This window comes from Elephantulus edwardii, unplaced genomic scaffold (assembly GCF_000299155.1).
Source record: "Elephantulus edwardii isolate Elephantulus edwardi_28Jun2011 unplaced genomic scaffold, EleEdw1.0 scaffold00348, whole genome shotgun sequence".
Classification (NCBI taxonomy): Eukaryota; Metazoa; Chordata; class Mammalia; order Macroscelidea; family Macroscelididae; genus Elephantulus; species Elephantulus edwardii.
This window is the reverse complement of record NW_006400098.1, coordinates 910,880-929,014: the sequence shown is the minus strand read 5'-3', so window position 1 is coordinate 929,014 and position 18,135 is coordinate 910,880. Positions and strand designations below refer to the sequence as shown.

At 55.0% G+C, this 18,135-nt stretch overlaps 1 protein-coding gene across 1 annotated transcript; it reads right to left on the bottom strand.

Moving 5' to 3' along the window:
• Positions 1 to 7,582: 7,582 nt before the first annotated feature.
• Positions 7,583 to 15,811, bottom strand: SBK2 (SH3 domain binding kinase family, member 2). The gene is made up of 3 exons (XM_006901860.1): positions 15,562 to 15,811; positions 9,250 to 9,452; positions 7,583 to 8,173 (listed from the first exon to the last, which is right to left on the bottom strand). Exons 1-3 carry the CDS (start codon positions 15,809 to 15,811, stop codon positions 7,583 to 7,585), a joined length of 1,044 nt encoding a protein of 347 aa, XP_006901922.1.
• Between the last annotated feature and the right edge of the window lie 2,324 nt (positions 15,812 to 18,135).

Here is an 18,135-nt window from a genome sequence, read left to right as displayed (position 1 = left end):
TGGTGGTGGTGGTGGTGGCAGGGATGGGGTGGATGATGGACAGTGGTGAGGGTGATAATGAGAATGGCAGTGGCACTGGTGATTATGCTGGTGAGAATGACAGTGGCCGTGTATAAGGTGTGATGGTGCTGAAGAAGGGGGCAATGGTGGTGATTATGGTCAGGATCACGGACATAACGATTATGGTGATATAGTGCTGATGAAGAAGATGATGGTAGTGGTGGTGGTGGTGTGGATGGCGGTGTTTATGATCCAAAGATGGTGGTTATGCTGATAAGAACCATGGAGATAAAGGTCATCATGGTGGTAGCAGTGATGGCGGTGGTGATTATGATAGGATAGGGTGGTGAGGACGATGACGTTGGTGATGGCCATGAAGATGACCGTGAGAGCGTGGATGGCAAGGGTATTACGATGAGGGTTGTAGAGCTGATGACGGTGATTCTTGTGACGGGATAATGATGGTGAGGAGGGTGACGGTGCTGAGGATGGTAATGAAGATGGCACTGTCATGACAGTGAGAATGAGGTCCCACGGGGGTAGAAATCTTTGTCTTGTCCACTGTTGCCTGTCTGATTTTAGCACAGGACCTTATACAGAGGGTGGACTCAGGAAATAGCTTCTAGATGCATGAGTGCATAATAATAATAATGACTAATATTTGTCAGCCTCTTCCGATGCGTCAGCCTCCGCTTTGAGGTTCTGCACACATGACGCTTCATCTTCGCGACCGTCCTCAGCTCACTGGGCAAGGAGGGGAGCTTTGAGTCCCCCCGCGCCTGTGTTGGTGTCCTGGCCACGTGTGAAACTGAGAAGTTACTTAAGCTCTTGGTGTGAGTTTCTCCTGCTGTAAATGGTGGTGTCTGACTCACGGTGACCCCTCGTGACAGAGGCTCCTAGGCTGTGAATCTTTACAGAAGCAGACCACCTGCTCTTTCTTCCACGCAGCTGCTGGTGGTGGGCTCGAGGCACGCACTACCCTCTCCGCAGATGAGTGATTGATGATCATGTCACTGTTATGCACAGGTCAGTCACCTGAAACACGCTCAGCTTGGAGCTCAGCCCTCTCCGTTCCATCGTCCTTCCTTCGCGGAAGCTCGGCGACCCCTAACATCATGCAGCATTTCTTTTCATGTGCTTGTCCCTGTGTGACCTTGACATCTGACGGCTAATCTTTATCAGGAGTCACTGATGGTTAAACATTTGACTCTGAGCCAAAAGGTTGGCGGTTCCAGTCCACCCTCAGAAGCTTCTGAAAAAATCTACAGCTTCCACTGAGCAGTTCTCCTCTGCACCTGTGGGTGACTGGAGCTGATGGACGAGCAGCATCAACGATCTTCATCACTGTCCTTGCACACAGGAACAGGAGTCTTTGTTTTAGAGAGGACAGTGAGGTTCAGAGAGGGATAGGTCTTTGCCTGGAGTCACCCAGCACAGCCAGGACTCAAACCCAGAATAAGGTGACATGACAGTCACGGCTTTCATCACAACCTGGTGTCCTCGTTGCCCTCCTGCAGTGTGTCCTCGAGAAGGGTCCTCACCCCACGGTGGCTTCCCTGTGCCTTGGCTTCCTGCTCTGTCCGTAAGAGCTGGTCCTACACCTTCAAGTAGAAGCACCATCTTTTCTCTGCAAACCTGGCTCTGCGGTCATGAGAGGTCTTGGAGGTTGGCATCCCTCGGTCTACAAAGGCTGGCAGGGTCCAGTTACTCGGGAGGACGGGTGGGGGTCCTGAAGAATGAGCTCTGCTCTCGGCCAGCAAAGGAGGGCACGGAGACTTCTCCGTTCCCAGAGCTCATTAGGCCGGGATACTTAAATAACTGCTGACTCTCGTCATGCAGAGCGGAGTGGGGGTGGGGATGCTGAAGGGAGGGCCTCTGTCCGTCCCCTTGTCCTGGGGGTCAGGAGATGGCACCCCGATTGAGTAGAGGTCACCATTTCCATTTCCAGATGGGAGTCACTGAATCTTGGCTCGAGGTCAACCCCAAAGAGAAACGAGAGGGTCTAGAGGGACAGTGTCTCCTGGGCCCAAGCTGGAGGGGTCGGGCTTGTCTGCCCAAGGTTCTTCCACCCCCTGCTGCCCTCCGCCAGCCCAGAGAAGTGGGCGCTTAATTACCCGGTCACTCTATCCCTGTTTGGATAAGCAGCTAAGCCTGAACATCTGGCCCCGTGGCCCACGGCCAGGATGAGTGGCCAGCCCCCACCCACTGCTGGCGCTGGACATCCTCCATGGGACAGCTGAGGCCGATCCTGTATCCACCAGCTTGCAACAAGCCCAGAACAGTAGCTCCTAAGGCCTAGCAGGTTCAGAGGCGGAAAAATCATTTGACAAAATTCAGCACGCCCTCAGGAGTGACCCACCCCAGAAAGTCAAACACACAGGAGCAGAGTGAACTTCTACAGTCAAATAAAGTGAGCGGGTGGACAGACAGCGGTGGTGGTGCTTGTGTGCTGTAGAGTTGGAACTGACCCACCATTGACCCTCTGCTGGGTTTTCAAAGGCAGTTAGTTGCACGGGAGGAGACTGCCCACCCTTCTCCCTCGGAGCGGCTGGTGGCCTCGAACTGTGCGCCTTCAAGACTGCAGTGCAAATGATTAACCAAGTGAATATTGTTGTGGACACACAAGCTGCACATTTGCACAGACTTTGGCACTCCTACACACACCCACCCCTCACACACATTTTATCTCTCTCTCTCTCTCACCCCCCCCTTATACACATACTCTCTCTTTCACACACACACACACACACACCTTACACACATTCTCTCTCTCTCTCTCTCACACACACACACACACCCCTTACAGACATTCTCTCTCACACACACCTTACACACATTCTCTCTCTCACACACTCACACACACACATCCCTTACACATTCTCTCTCTCTCTCTCTCTCACACACACACACACACACACGTTCTCATGCTCACACACACTCACACATACACCCCTCCTCTCTTTACAACCCGCTCTCTTACCCCTTTCACCCACTGATAATAACAAGACACCAAGTCTGTGTAAGATCAAGGACCCATGTAGATCTGGGTTCAAATCCTGACTCTGCCTCTGGCTTGCTGTGTGAGCTTGGACTAGTGTGTGAGCCTCGAGCCTCAGCCTCTCTGGGAAGCCAGCTGAGGACACCTATGGAGGAGCAGGGCCCCCGGGGCCATTCTTAGGAAGGAAGGGAGGAAAGAGGGACCTGGCTGGCCCAGCCCTAGGGGAGCTGTTTAATGAGCAGGCTGCTTAATTAGTGCTACTGCCCCCCTCCAGGCCTTCCTGGGCAATGCCTGCCTCCTCCCCTGCAGAGAGCCTGTCATTATCACCTCCCAGCTAATCCTCAGCTGCCACCACCAATTAACACCGCTGGCCGCCTCCCCTGCCCCTAGTCCAGGCTCCCTTGCCCTGCCCCACCCTCATCTCAGCCGTCTCCAGCTTTTGGGGGGACACATTCTTGGCCCCGCTGCCTGGACTATTTCAGACTCGTGGGCACAGCAGCAGGAGGTCTGGGTCCACACACCCTCCTCCAGCACCTTAGACACCAAAGACTCTCTACTCCAGGGAGCCCCCCTGGATTGTCTAGGAAGGGCCAGTCTGTGGTTACTGCTCTGACCTCAGCCTCCGGTCAGACGGTGGGGTCAATCCACCCCCTCACCGCCAGTCAACACCTCAGTGGCCAGAGCAGGGGCATGTGGGGGGCAGGGGCCAGGGACAGGGCGACACACGATCCAGTGCTGAGCTGTGGCCTGGCTCCAGGCGGACAGCCAAAGAGGGCACGGGAGAGGAAGAGAGAGTGTTTGTGGGTCCGGCGGTTGCCAGGAGGGCCAGCAGGGGGGCCAGGGACCAGGGCAGGGGCCCAGGTGCTGCAGAGGAGGCGCCTTCGTGACCTTTCTCCCTGGCAAGTCACACACATGCGCATGCATACACACTCTCTCACACACACACGTGCATGCACACACATGCCTGCACATACTTACAATCATGGATCTGATTCATACACAGAGTGAAACAGTCTACTCTTCAATCTCTCTCTCACACCCCCCCCCAAGGACTCTTATACACCTAAACACAGGATTCAATTCATGCACACACAGAAGGAACCTTTCACCCCTCCAGTCTTTCTCTCACAGACCCACGCACCTCCTCCTCTCTCTCTCTCTCTCTCCTTCTTCTTTTTCATCTGTTTCTTCTTCTTCTCCTTCTCTCTTCTTCTTCTTCATCTCTCTCTCCTCCTTCTTCATCTCTCCTCCTCCTCCTCCTTCTTCTTCTCTCTCACACACCCCCTGATTCAAATCTGCAGGTGCTGTCTCACCATCCCTACCAAAGCCCATGAGAAGATTCTAATCCTTAAAAGTGAAACAAAAACTAGCCCTCAGCAATAAAAATCATAAATGGAAAGCATATTTTTAAAAAAATAACAAAGAGGGGGCGTTGCTGGCCAACATATTTCTTTTTTAAAATTCTGTGTTTGTGTGTACCATCAAATCGGATCTGACTGGTACAGGAGGAGATTGCCCCTCCTTCTCCAGTAGAGCATCTGATGGATTCAAAACACATACCTCTGAGATTGCAGTGCAGTTTCTTACCACTAGGCCACCAGAGCTCCCTGCCCAACATAGTTCAAAGTGGCAGAGGGCATCCGAGCAGCTTAACTTTTAACCAAGATCTCTGAGGCTGACCACCACAAAAGAGAGTCACTCCTTCTTTAGAATAACTAACCCTACAAGGTCCAGAGGGCAGTATTTGCCCAAAGAGAAGTCACTGAAGGCAGGAAGGGGTAGGCTAGAGGACTGATGGAAACTGGAGTCATAGGGAGGAACTGGGGAGAGTGCAGCTACAGTATGGATATTATAATTCTTGTAACACAAACTGTACATGAAAGGTTGGATGAAAACCCAATTTTCAAGGGCACTCCAATGGCCTAGTGGCAAGAAGCTACACTGTAATCTCAGAGGTACGTGTTCAAATCCACCAGATGCACAATCTCCTTCTGTACCAGTCAGATCCAATTTGATGGTGCATATACACAAAATAATAATAATAATAATAATCCCACCAATTTTCTCTGTCCATGTTCACCCAAGTCACACCTTGAAAAGTGATAGAGGGAATGAGGTAGGAGAGAAACTCAGTAAAGACAGAAAAAAGGAGACAGGAAGATGTGAATGTGTTGATGAAGAGTTAAAGAGGTCACCTGAACAGAGGGAGGGAGACAAATGAGTATGATTGTTTAGCTTTATTTGCTGACCATCCTCAGGGGGCCAGAGAACATTCTGGATATGTGGGACGCATGATGGAACAGGACAGGCAAGAGCCCTGTTCTCCAGGAGAATCAATCCTTGCAGGGCAATCACTGCAAAAGACTCTTAACAGATAAGTTAACGCAGGCGGGAGGGGTATGTGCTGTGGGAGGAGGGGGTGGCGAGGTTTCAGCACGTGCTCTTTGCAAATGCCACCAGGAGGGACAGTCCTCGGGGAAGGACATCATGCTTGACAGACAGGAAGGTCAGTGAAGAAGAGGAAGTCCTCCAATGAGATGGGTGGACACAAGGACTGGAACGCCCGGCTCGGATACGGCGATGACCGTGAGAGTGTCACACGACAGGCCGTGTTTTGCTCTGTTGTCCACGTGGCCGATGTGAGTTGGAATAATCAACTCGATGGCTCTTCACAACAACCAACAGCAGAGCCACTGGGGAAAAGAAAACTGGACCAGCACCGGGGAAGTCACGTGTGAAAAGCTGAAGGCAGGTTGCAATGCTGTGGTGGGCTTTTTGATGAAAGGGTGAGATCTAAGCGGAGCTTTTGCAGGAGGTGAGGGAGTGAGTCAAGAGAATTGCAGGCAATGGGAGCAGCAAATGCAAATGTCCTGGGGTAGCTGGATACAAAGATGAATAAAGACTCTCAGAGAGGAGCAGGGAGTCTGCAGGCAGTCTCGGTGGGTGAGGCCGATGTGTTACATTGTTTCTGTTTATATGTGGGCTGTGCATCTTACTGTCTGTAGTATGGGCTCCACACTGGAGTTACAAGGGCCCCACAACAGTGTTACTATCTTTATTTTTAAATTGCATCCTTCCTGTTGGAGTTACAATGAATCACAACTACAGAAGTCTGTCGTTTGTGTAAGGAGGTCTGGGTGGCACAGTCCACAGCGAGTTGCACTAGGAACTCAGAAGCCAGCCCTCTCTGGTGGTTCGAATCCTCCAGTGGCTCCGAGGGAGAAAGATGAGCCGTCTTCGCCTGTGTGATGGACAGCCTGGGGCATCTTACGGGGGTCAGCCAGGAGTCGGTTGTGACTGAACGAAAGTGGTATTTGAGAGTTGTTTTGTTTCCACATTCTGTTATTAGTAAGAAGTTCAGAACAAGGGCCTCTGGTGATGCAGCGAAGGGAAGCCCTGGTGGCATAGTCGACTATGTATTGTGTTGCCAACAGAAAGGTCGGTGGTTCAAATCCACCAGCCCCTCCACAGGAGAAACACGGGTGGTCTCCTCCTGTAAAGATTGACAGCTTTGGAAATATGGTGAACGGGGCTATGATCATGAACAGGGAAAGAATAGAAGGAGAAGTCCTACTTAGGCCGTGTGAAGTGGTGGGGGCAAAGCTGTGCCCTAAATGGGGAACCCGCGGTGTGCAGACACGGGGATGAGAAGGGCAGAGCCCCCACAGGCTGACCACAGGCCACAGTGGGCCTGCAGGGCGGAGGGGACCTGCCCCGTGGGGTTTCCACGGCTGAGAGTCTGCAGGAAGCTGCCTCACCATTCTTCCTTGAAGCAACGCGTGGGTTTGAACTCCTGACCTTCTGGTTAGTAGCTTACTGTTTAACCACTGTACCTCTGGGCTCCTAAGAATGACCGGGTTACTGCCACACGTCGAGTCCGGCTCCTGGCGAGCCTCCTCTGGGTCTGAGGGCCTAGTGATCAGGAGCTGTGCTGCCGACCCACGGGCGCACGGTTCGAATCCACTGGCTGCTCCCTGGGAGAAGGATGTGTAACCTCCTCCTGTGCAACCAGCAGTCTCCGAGAGCCCACTGGAGGGTCAGCTGCAAGTCAGCTCCAACTCGATGGCAAACAACAACAACAACAACAACAACTGCTCCCTATCTGATCAGGAGACAGACCGTCATACTCCCCTGGAGTTGCTGGTGGATTTGAACTGCTGACCATTCCCCTAGTAGCACACATGAGATACTCTAGGCCCCAGAGCTCCATACTTAGGAGAGACAGCCCCCTCCAGAAAAGACAGACAGACCAACAGACAGACAGACAGAGCCCAGGCTCATTGCTGTCCATCAGAGCCTCCTGCAGCTGAGCTCGGGGTGTCCCAGGCTGCTAATCACATGGAAGGAGACTGTCCTCCTTTCTCCCTCGAAACCACCGGTGGATTTGAACCAACAGAGATGCGGCTTTGGGGCTGGTGGCTGGCTCCCCTCCCCACGGTCTAGGCCTCCAGAGCCAGAGCTCGCTGAGAACAAGGAGGGGGAAATGCTGAGAGACGGATGGAGAGAAACAGAGGTCACTAAACATGCCGACAGATCTTCCTGAGGCTGCGCTTGACCTCGACCGTGACCTGTCGTCCTTGCCCCTCATTCTCCGTCCACCTGGTCCCCCTCGTCGCCCTCTGCGCCCGTGCCCTCCTGCTGCCTCCAGGGCTGACCCAGGTAGTGTCTGACTGAGCTCACGGGGCACCGCTTCCTGGGGTGCGGGTCCAGCAGCCCCCACAGCAGAGCGTCGGCCGTGGGCGTCAGGCCGAACCAGGGCTGCGGGCGGTCCTGCGGCTGCCCCGAGGCCAGCCAGGCGACGAAGTCCCCGTAGAAAGGGTCGGCGTCCTGCAGGGGCTGGTCCCAGGGGAAGTAGCCGGTCAGGAGGCAGAAGAGCAGCACGCCCAGGGCCCAGGCGTCCAGGGCGGGCTGGATGGGCAGCCCCTCGGGCAGCGGCGGCGGGCCGCACAGCTCGGGGGCCGTGTAGGGGATGGGGGGCCCGGCGAGGCGCAGCAGGGTCCCCCGGGGCCGCGTGTGGCCGAAGTCGGTCAGCTTGACGCGCTGGCACGCGGGGTCACACACCAGCACGTTCTCGGGCTTGAGGTCGCGGTACACCAGCCCCTGTGCGTGGATGTGCTCCAGGGCGGAGGCCAACTGGGCCGCACAGCGCTGGGCTGCCGGCTGCGGGAGGCCCACCTGGGGGGGCGAGTGTGTCAGCACCCCTCCGCCTGCTAGAGAGGCAAGTGCTGGTGGAGGGGAGGCTGGAAGGGGCTCAGGAAACCCAACCTGTGTGCCCTGGGCTCCAGGGAGCAGGTTGCCAGGGGCAAACAAAGGCCCTCAGAGGATTGGCAGAGATGAGTCCTAAGGTGGCTGTGAGGCCTGGTGTCCACTGAGGCCTGGTGGGAGTGCACGAGGCTGGGAATCCCTGGTGAGGCCTAGCGGGGCCTTATGAGGCCCAGTCTCCCCCGTGACTCCTACTGGGGACTTGTGAGGCCCAGTAACCCCTGATGGAGCCTAGTGGGGAGCCCGTGAAGGCCTCGTGTAAGGGGAGCCCATGGCCTTGTGCCCCCTGATGAGGCCTCGTGGCTATCCATGAGGCCTGGTGCTCCCAGCGAGGCCTGGTGGGGGGCCTGTGAAGCCCAGCATCCCTTCCCCTTGGTGGGTCCCCCTGGGGACCTGGTATATCTTACTGTACCTGGTATATCTCCCTGGAAGTCCAGTCTTACTAGGTAGCCCTGTCAATGTCAGCGGAGTGTGGGGGCTGTCCTGGGGCGTCAGTTAATTGTAGACCCCTAACTGCTGGGTGAGAGCCCAGGGCAGCGTCTCCAGGTCTAAGCGAGGTTCACGTCCCAGGAGACTAACAAGAACCGTCCTTTTGGTTCTGACCCCTCGCGACTTCCCGTGGGTGTAGATGTGCCCCACAGAAACGTTGCCCAGGCTGTAACCCTTGGGCAAGGAGCCCTGGTGCCACAGTGGTCAAGCCCACGGTCAGGCGTCCAAGTCCACCAGCTTCTCGCCAGCACCAGGACGTGTGTGAGGCTCCGGACACCCCAGAGGCCGCTCTGCTCCATCAGAGAAAAGTCACTGGGGGTCAGAATCCACCCAGTGGTGGTGGGATTCCTCGTGGGAGGAGACAGCCAGGTCTCCAGGTTTGAAACCTCAACCTCTACATTGGCAGCCGATGACAAACCCTGTGCAACACCGAGGGTGAGGCTGGGGCGGCCAGGCCCTGGGGAGGCGCTCAGGCAGGGGGCTGCGGACCCCTCACCCACCTTGGGCTGGATGAAGGCGATGAGGTCCCCGTGCAGAACGGGCTCCGTGAGGAAGCTGTAGGAGTCGGCCGACTCGATGCCGATGCCGTAAGTGGCCACGATGGCCGAGTGCACGCCCAGCGAGAGGCCCACGCAGAACTCGTACAGGAAGCCACGCAGGGTGGTGGAGGCCTTTGGGAGCTGCTTCAGCGCCATGGGGGTGCCTGGGGTGGGGGGGCAGGAAGGAGCAGGGGGGAGGTGGGAGAGCCCTGGTCACTGGGGGTCACGGCGTTAGGGGCTGAGCCGTGCCCCCCATACAGCTAGTCTCTCCCTTTGGGTGTGGAGTTGTGGGTCTTAAAACTGCACGTTGAAGGGGAGCTCTGGTGGCCTAGTGGCAAGAAGCTGCACTGCAATCCCAGGGGTACACAGTTCGAATCCACCAGATGCTCTACTGGGGAAGGAGGAGCAATATCCTCCTGTACCAGTCAGATCTGATTTGACGGTACACGCACACAAAATAATAAAAATAAAAAATTTAAAAACAAACAAACAATAAAACCCTGCATGTTGAGAGTCCTAACTCTGTACTGGGGGAAGCAGTCTTTGTAAGGAAGATCGATACCTTCGGACTGGCCGAGAGTGCTGAGCTCACCATGGGCTTCCAGGCTAATGATCAAATTATCTCGGAAGCAGTGTAGCCAGGACGTTCCTTAGAAGAATGGACAGTGCGCACCCATGTTTATTGTTACTTTGTTCACAATAGCAAGGGGCTGGATACACCCTAATTTTCCGTTCTACAAATGAATGGATAGAGAAGCTGTGGGATATTCACACAATGGAATACTATGCTGCATTGAAAAACAAGGAACTCATGAAATATTATTCAAGATGGGTGACCCTGGAGGACATTATGCTGAGTGAAATATCTCAGTCACAAAAGGACAAATACTGCATGGTGCACTGTTATAAAACAGGACTGACATGGGGTTTGAGGAGAGACTGAGAAAGATGAGATAAATTATGTATACTGCATTGAAACAGATGAGGGAGAGAATGGTTTAAAAGGGATATGTGGTTAGGTATTATTGTCATGACAGGAGTCCAGAACGAAGGGTGCATAGCGGAGTGGACTTGGGGAAGGGATTGCATAACAATGAAAGAGTTTTTCTCTTACTTTTCAAAGAGAAGAATGAACTGGGGGGGGCAGGGGTGGGCAGGGAGAAAAGTGCAACAATGAATAAATGGAAATCCAATGTCTCTGTAAACTTTCATGAAAATTAATTAAAAAATTAATTTTAAAAAAGAACTATTAAAAAATAAGAAAGGGCCTTTGACATGTGATGGGGAGGCCTATCCCCAGAGAAGGACATTGGATTGGTAAAGTGGAGTGTCCATGAAGACGAGGGGGACCCCCCCCCCCACAGGACACACTCACAGAACAACTGCAGTGAGAAGCTTGGGACCTGCAGGAGGGGACGGGGTTCTGTCCTTCTGTTCACAGAGAAGCCGAGAGTCAAAGCCATGACAACAGTGTATCACAGTACTGACCCCCACTTGGGGTGAGGATCCCTGGGGGGGGTCTACACCACTGACTGCTGGTCAAGTCAGCCCACGCAGAAGGCAGGAAGGCAGGCTGGGGGTCCGCTCGTGAGAGGGCAGAGCCTTGGACCTCGCGGGGGGATAGGGGTGGGGGAAGGTGTCCTGTGGCCATGTGGGGTCATCATGTGTCAGGATGGAGGAGGTGCGGCCAAAGCGCTCCCTGGAGGCCAAGGCAGCAAAGTCTCATCTCCCAGTATGTGGCTGGGATTGTGCAGATGGCTCAGGATTAGATGGGCTTCAGATCTGTTGTTCACGGGGTCCCCTGACTCTCACTCAACTTGACGACACCTAACAACAGCAATAACAACATAATGAGGGTTGGTGGCTGAGTGGTCAGGAATTGCGCTGCTGACGCAAAGGTACGCGGTTCGAGTCCACTCCCTGCTCTCTTCTCGTGCGATTTCCTGCCTCTGAAAACCTGCTGGTGGATCCGCCGTGGGTGAGCTCTGACTTGAAGTTACACAACCACAAAAACATGGCAGGAGACCCCGGGGCCCAGGGCGTGATGAGCTGAGCTGCCACCTCAACGACAGTGACCAAAACCCACCAGGCTCTCCACAAGAGGAAGACGGGAATTCTCCTCTGGTGTGATCTCCAGCCTGCAAAGCCACTGGGCGTCAAGAAGAGTTGCTCCCCTTTTGATAGCACAAAGCAACAACAATCTGGGCGCCTCGTGGCAAGAAGCTGTGCTGCCATCCTGAAGGTATGTGGTTCGAGGCCACCAGCTGCTTCGTGGGAGAAGGACGGGCAATCTCCGCCCGTTTGATTAACTGTCTCTGAAAACTCCCGGAGGGTCAGCTATGGGTCGGTTTCTGCTGGACGGTACACCCCCACCCCCACCACCACCACCACCACCACCACAACAACAACAACAGCCTAGGAGTGTGACTGTTTCCTAGGACTGGATGATTTACAAAGAAGCAGGAATGTGTTCATTTCTGCTTTAAATCCAAATTAAGATGTCTGATAAGGACTAGCTGAGGAAGATTGTAGAACATGTTGGAATTTCTGTGCCGGTGAGGGGCAGTGGGTGGACAAACACTTCTGTCGTGGACATGCGGCCAGAGTGCACTGTGAGAGCAAACACAGGGAGACTTCAGCCCCACACTTTGGGCATGTTGCCAAGAGAGGCCTGTCCTTGGGAAAAGACATCATCTAGGCAAAGTTGTTGTTATGTGCCATCAAGTCACTGGCGAGTCATAGCGATCTATGTACAACAGCCCTAAACCCTGCTCTGTCCTGTGCCAATCCCACTGTCTCTGATACGCCCATCCCGATTACCCCAGTCACTGAAACAATCCACCTCATAGAGGGTCTTTCTGTCCAGCGCTGTCCCTCCACTCTCCCAAACATGACGTCCCTCTCCAAGGACTGGTCACTCCTTGCAGCATGTCCAAAGTATGTCAGATGGAGCTTCAGAATCCTTGCCTCCAAGGAGCAGACTGATTTCACCCTCTCCAGGATGAACCTGTTTGTTCTTCTAGCAGTCCATGGTATATTCAATACTCTTCTCCAGCATCACAGCTCAAAGGCATCAATTCCTCTTCTATCCTCCCCAGTCATTGTCCAGCTCTCTGAAGCACAGCAAGTGACTGCAAAGACTATGGCCTGTATTAGGGGCATCTTAGTCTCCTCAGTACTTTGGAGAGGTCTCTGACAGCAGGCTTTCCCAGTGCAATTCGTCTTTTAATTTCCAGGCTTGGAAAAGTAGAGCGTCAGAAAAGGAGAGGAAATGAATTGACACGGTAGCTGCAGCAGGCGATTTAACACAATCGAGAGTGTGGAGCTGGAGTGAGACCATGGCGGGATTCACTGTGTCCAACACAGGCCCGCTGGAGCCAGGACGTGCCAGCTGCCCCTCACAGCACCAGCGGCCCAGCCACGCTCCGCCGGGCCTCTGCCGGACACCTCGCTGCTCTGTCTCCTCTCCTCTCCTCTCCTCTCCTCTCCTCTCCTCTCCTCCTCCTCCTCCTCCTCCTCGTGCTCCTCCTTCTCTTCCTTCTTCTCCTCCTCCTTCTCCCTTTCCCTCTCCCACACCCCCTGCTTCCGGTAGCCCCAGGAATTCTCTGGATGTCTTATCCAAGCTCTTGTTTGTAAAGAAGCCCTTTGAAGACATCACCAGTCCCTCTGACACACAGTCACAGTGGAAAGAGGAAGGGGTGTGGGAGGTCCTAATCCTTAGGAGAGAGGAGAAACGCCAAGCGACAAAAGGCCACCAAAGACTGCTGGACAAGCCACAGGTAACTGGACATGGGAGAAGGAACACCCGCTCTTTGGAAGCGCCGGGAGTCGACCCTGTGCGGCCGCTGGATGTGGGAGAGCCTGTGTGATCTGGAACATTCCACTGGGAGAGGAAGGCATGGCAGGGTGAGAAGTCTGTGCTCTCACTGTTGCTGAGGCAGCAACGCCTCAGAGCTGACTCGCCGGGTTTTCAAGGTTGTAAATCAGATGACATGAGACCGCTCACCTGTCTCCGAGGAGACAGTGGTTCAGGAGACGGGAGTTTGAACCACTGGGGAAGTGACGCTTTGGGATGATAAGTGCAATTGTCCAGGGACTCCACCCAGAGCGGCCCCAGGGAGGGGTTGGATATCACAGTTAATGACATTAACCTGTAGCACTGAATGCTAGAACACAAAACACCTATGAATGCGTATAGGGAATAGAATTGGGAAGATTTCACTAAAAATTCATTAATAGAAAGTTTTGGGAAATAGTCTACGAATGGATGCATGAAAACCAATATGACCTGCAAGCTTTCACTTAAATAAAAAGTAAGTGAATAGATTTTTTCAAAGGAAAAAAAGTTAGGGCCGCTCTCCTCTGTCACATGGAATTACTAGGCGTCAAGAATTGGTGCTCCCAGTGCCTGATGGTAGCACTGGAGTCAGCTGGGTCCTGATCTTTTCTGAAAGGTTTCCACGTGAAGGAAAAGATGAGTCAGGGAACATGGAAGATGCTAACGTGACCACAGAGGCAGAGATGCAGTTAGATAGACCAGTCTCCCCTCCCCACCCCCCGCCCGGGCTGCAGGAGAGACCAGGTACTTGTCGACCCCCTGCCTTATAGGAACAGAAATCTGTAGATTTCTGCTCCAATAAAGCCACTCTCAGCAACGTGACTCGGCTCCGTGTCTTTGACCACGAACTCCCGTACAGCAGAGACCAGGAGGTTGATGCAGGAGGTGCAAGGCTCAGAGCTGCTGGCCAGACAGTTGCTGTGAGTCATGGTGGACCTGATAGTACTTCTATGAAGCTCAATATCAAGAAGACAAGAATTCTTACCACTGGGCCAGTTGGCAGCATCATGATAGATGGTGAAGAGGTTGAGATTGTTAACAGCCTCAGTTTGCTTGACTCTACAATTCATATTCTCGGGACCAGCAGCCAGGAAATCCAAAGACAAATTGCATTGGGAAAGTCTGTCATCAGGGACCTCTCCAGAGTACTGAAGAGCAATGATGTCAGTCTGGAGACTAAACGTCCCTGAGAAAGTCCGTGGTCTTTGCAAATTACATGCTATGCATCAGAGAGCTGGACAGTGACTAGGGATGATAGAAGGAGAGTTGGTGCCTTTGAGCTGTGGTGCTGGAGAAGAGTATTAAATATACCATGGACTGCTAGAAGAACAAACAAGTTCATCCTGGAGAGGGTGAAGCCAGGCTGCTCCTTGGAGGCAAGGATTCTGAAGCTCCATCTGACATACTTTGGACATGTTGCAAGGAGGAACCGGTCCTTGGAGAGGGATGTCATGCTTGGGAGAGTAGAGGGACAGTGCAGGAGAGGAAGACCCTTGAGATGGATTGACTCAGTGACTGGGGCGGTGGGGGTGGGCGCGTCAGAGACAGTAAGACTGGTTCAGGATAGAGCAGGGTTTAGGGCTGTTGTGCACAGGGTCTCTATGAGTCACAAGCACATAATAACTTCACAGCACATAATAACACAACAGCAACAACGCTTTCGAGAGAGAGAGAGAGAGAGAGTTATGTTCTATCAAGTCAGAACCGCCCCAGAGCTGACCCTCCAGTGGGTTTTCAGAGGCAATAAACCACACGGGAGGAGAGCGCCCATCCTCCTCCCTCGGAGCCGCTGGGGGACTCAAACCGTGTGCCTCTGGTTGGCAGCACAGCTCCTTACCACTCAACCACCAGTGCTCTCTGACATAGAGAGAAAGAGAAAGCGTGTCAGTTGGGCTGCCCCATGATTTTCATTGAGTTACAATTATCTGTCCCTTTGTGACCTGATTGTCACCGTATTGTGAGCTTTCACTGGTATTATATTAATCAAGCAGACTGGAAATTAGATTCATCAGGCAGGATACAATGCACAATGAAGCTGCATCGAGTCAATCTCTCTGACATCAGAGTGGTCTCACCACCAGCGAGGAAGATAGAGGAGCCAGGATGAGGCGTGTTCTTCAGACCCAGGACCCTGTGTTAGGACCCCCTCGACCCAGAGGCGACCAAGGCCAAGACAGTGGAGACCTCCAAGGGTCACTGAGAGCTACAGGAGACATGCCCATCCTCATCTGTGCCAGGAGAGGAGTCTGCCCCCTGCCTGTGATGGCACGCTGAAGGTAGACAGCCAGGCTTCTCAACGTGCCGGAGTGATTTACAGCTCGTGGAGTCCGAAGGTGGGGACAGTTACTGAATTTCTGTGGTGTTTCTGTCAGCAGACCCAGAGATCCTGGGGCGCCCCCACCTGCACCTTGCACCCATGGGCCCAGGTCTCCTACCTTTCTGGCGGTGGGTCACCAGCAGGACCCGTCCGAAGCGGCCCTGGCCCAGGGGACGCACCCCCTGGTACAGCTCGTCCACCTCGGCCCGGACGAGCGTCTGGGCGCTCAGCGCCATCATGTCCTCCAGGGCCAGAGCGGCCTCCTGGCCCTGCCGCAGCTCCTGCGTGGTGAGGCCTCCCAGGTCCTCTCGGGGTTCATCGTCTGCAGCCTCCGCCTCCAGCTCCTCTTCCGAGTGTTTGCCCGGCATGGCTGCAAAGGCAGCGGAGAAGGGGTGACCAGGGCGTTGTCTGCAAGGTCTGGGGTTTGGGGAGGAAGGGCTGGGCCTGGACTCCTGGACCTGAAGGAGGACAGTGTGGGACTCACAGAAGAATAGATGCCTTGGAGTGGTGGTGTGGGAGAAGAGTACTTAATACCTCACAGACCACCAAACCCCCAAAAGAATCTGCCCAAGAGGAGGTGCAGCCAGGGCGCCCCTGAGAGGCGTGGTTGGAGAGGCTGCATCTCACTCCCTTCTTGTGTCTTGTCAGCAGGGGCAGAGCTTGGGAGAGCACATCATTCTGGAAAAGTGGTGGGTCAGAGAAGGAGAGGAGGGCCCCTAACAGGCCGGACAGACAGACATGTGAGACTGGAGCAGGGCGGTCCACACAAGGGTCAGATCTTCTGTCCCCAGGATTGCTGGGAGGCACAGTTGACCTGATGGTCCCTAACAACGTGGATCTTTGATGGGGAAGAGGCCGGGATTCAGTCTCTCGACATCCTTGAGGAGGGGGGCGTGGATTTGGCTTCATGGGTGTGAGGTGACAGAGGATGTTTGTGGAGGACTGGGCTGCAGGACTGGCCTTCTGGGTCTCTGGGTGAGGAGGGAGCTGGGGTCAGGACTGCTGAGTCTGATAGAAGAAGGTGGGGGGATCAGGACTCCTGGCTCTGAGGGAGGAGATGGGGGCGTCAGGAGTCCTGGCTCTGAGGGAGGTGATCTAGGGCTGACAGAGGTGGACCCTGGGCCTCTCCAGGTCTTGAGGACAGTCTGGGTTCTTGCCCCTCTGGGACCCTGGCGACCGGGTGGCAGCGTGGGGAGCGCGCCCCGCCTGCGCAGCCCAGGGGCCCAACAGCACCTGTTTGCTCTTAGGAGAAGACTTAGGAGTGGACGCCTCACCGCCTCACCCCCGAGGCTTCAGTCTGTTTGCTTTGGAAACAAGGTTGGGGGTGTCTCGAGTTATCTGGTTCATCTTTCACCCTCAGGGCCATTAGTGGCACCAGGATGTGGGGGCAGGGTCCAGGGACATCTGTGACCTCCTTTATGACCTCACCTCACGCCACTGACGGGCCTTTCCGCTCTTCAGCCTCTGTACATGTGGAGAGACTGAGTCACGATAGACTCTAAGCCCCCCAATCCCCCCGACCCTAACCACGGTAATAGACTCCAAGTTCTATTGTCCTCAGGCCGAGAGTCCCCGCACCTTCCCACCTCAGACCCCACAGTCCTGACCCCAGTTCCTTGATCCTCATGACCAGGACCCCAATTCCTCCTTCTTGGACCACCAAGACTCAGACCCTCTCCTACCTCAGACCTGAGTCCAAACCCCCAGTGCTTCCTCTGTCAAGCCCAGACCCAGGACCGCAACACCCACTCCCTCAGACCACTGGGGTGCAGAGTCAGAGCCCCAGCCTCTCTTCCCTCAGACCAGCGCCCTGAACCCCAGCTTCCTTCCCCAGACCCAGGAGTCCACCCCAGCCCTGTGTTCCTTGAGAACCTAGTATCTGAGCCCTCAGGCTCACCTCTCCCAGAACCTCACACACTCACACCAGCCAGGAGGCCCAGACTCCCTCTTTCTGACACTGCACAGGCCTGCAGCCCCAGGCTGCAGCCGGACCCCCCCCCCCAGGGACACAGCACTGGACACCTGGCAGCCCCACCCCCAGGTGCCACCTGCTGCAGGCCCTTCCACCCTCGCCCTCCCTCTGACCTGGTCAGACCGCCTCACCTTCTCGCAGGTTTCCTGACCCTTTGGCCGCCGGCTGTGGTCAGTGCCCGGCACTTAGGGCCCATGCCAGCAGAGGCTGCCCAGGAGCAAGACGGCCCCCACCTAGGGGGTCCTGAGGCCCCGCCCAGGACACGCCCCTTCCACTGCCCACTGGGGACAGAGCGACATCGTGCGTTGACTCCCAGAACTCCCTGTGGGCAGGACACCCTGACCAGGAGCAGTTCTGTGTCTCAGACCGGAGTCCTGACCCCCAGCCCTCCTCCCTCAGGCCCTGAGTCCTCACCCCCAGCCCTCCTCCCTTAGACCCTGAGTCCTGACCCTCAGCCCTCCTCCCTCAAACCTTGGAGTCCTCACCTGCAGCCCTCCTCCCTCAGACCTGAGTCCTGACCCCCAGACCTCCTCCCTCAGACCCTGGAATCCTGACCCCCAGCCCCTCCTCCCTCAGGCCCTGAGTCCTCACCCCCAGCCCTCCTCCCTCAAACCCTGGAGTCCTCACCCCCAGCCCTCCTCCCTCAGGCCCTGAGTCCTCACCCCCAGCCCTCCTCCCTCAGACCCTGGAATCCTGATCCCCAGTCCCTCCTCCCTCAGA

Excerpts from the sequence above, each read along its gene's own strand:
- SBK2 (XM_006901860.1), bottom strand. The coding sequence starts at position 15,811 with ATGCCGGGCAAACACTCGGAAGAGGAGCTGGAGGCGGAGGCTGCAGAC. Across the intron at positions 9,453-15,561 it reads GGTGACCCACCGCCAGAAAG|GCACCCCCATGGCGCTGAAG; the intron begins GTAGGAGACCTG and ends CCCCCACCCCAG. Across the intron at positions 8,174-9,249 it reads TCGCCTTCATCCAGCCCAAG|GTGGGCCTCCCGCAGCCGGC; the intron begins GTGGGTGAGGGG and ends TCGCCCCCCCAG.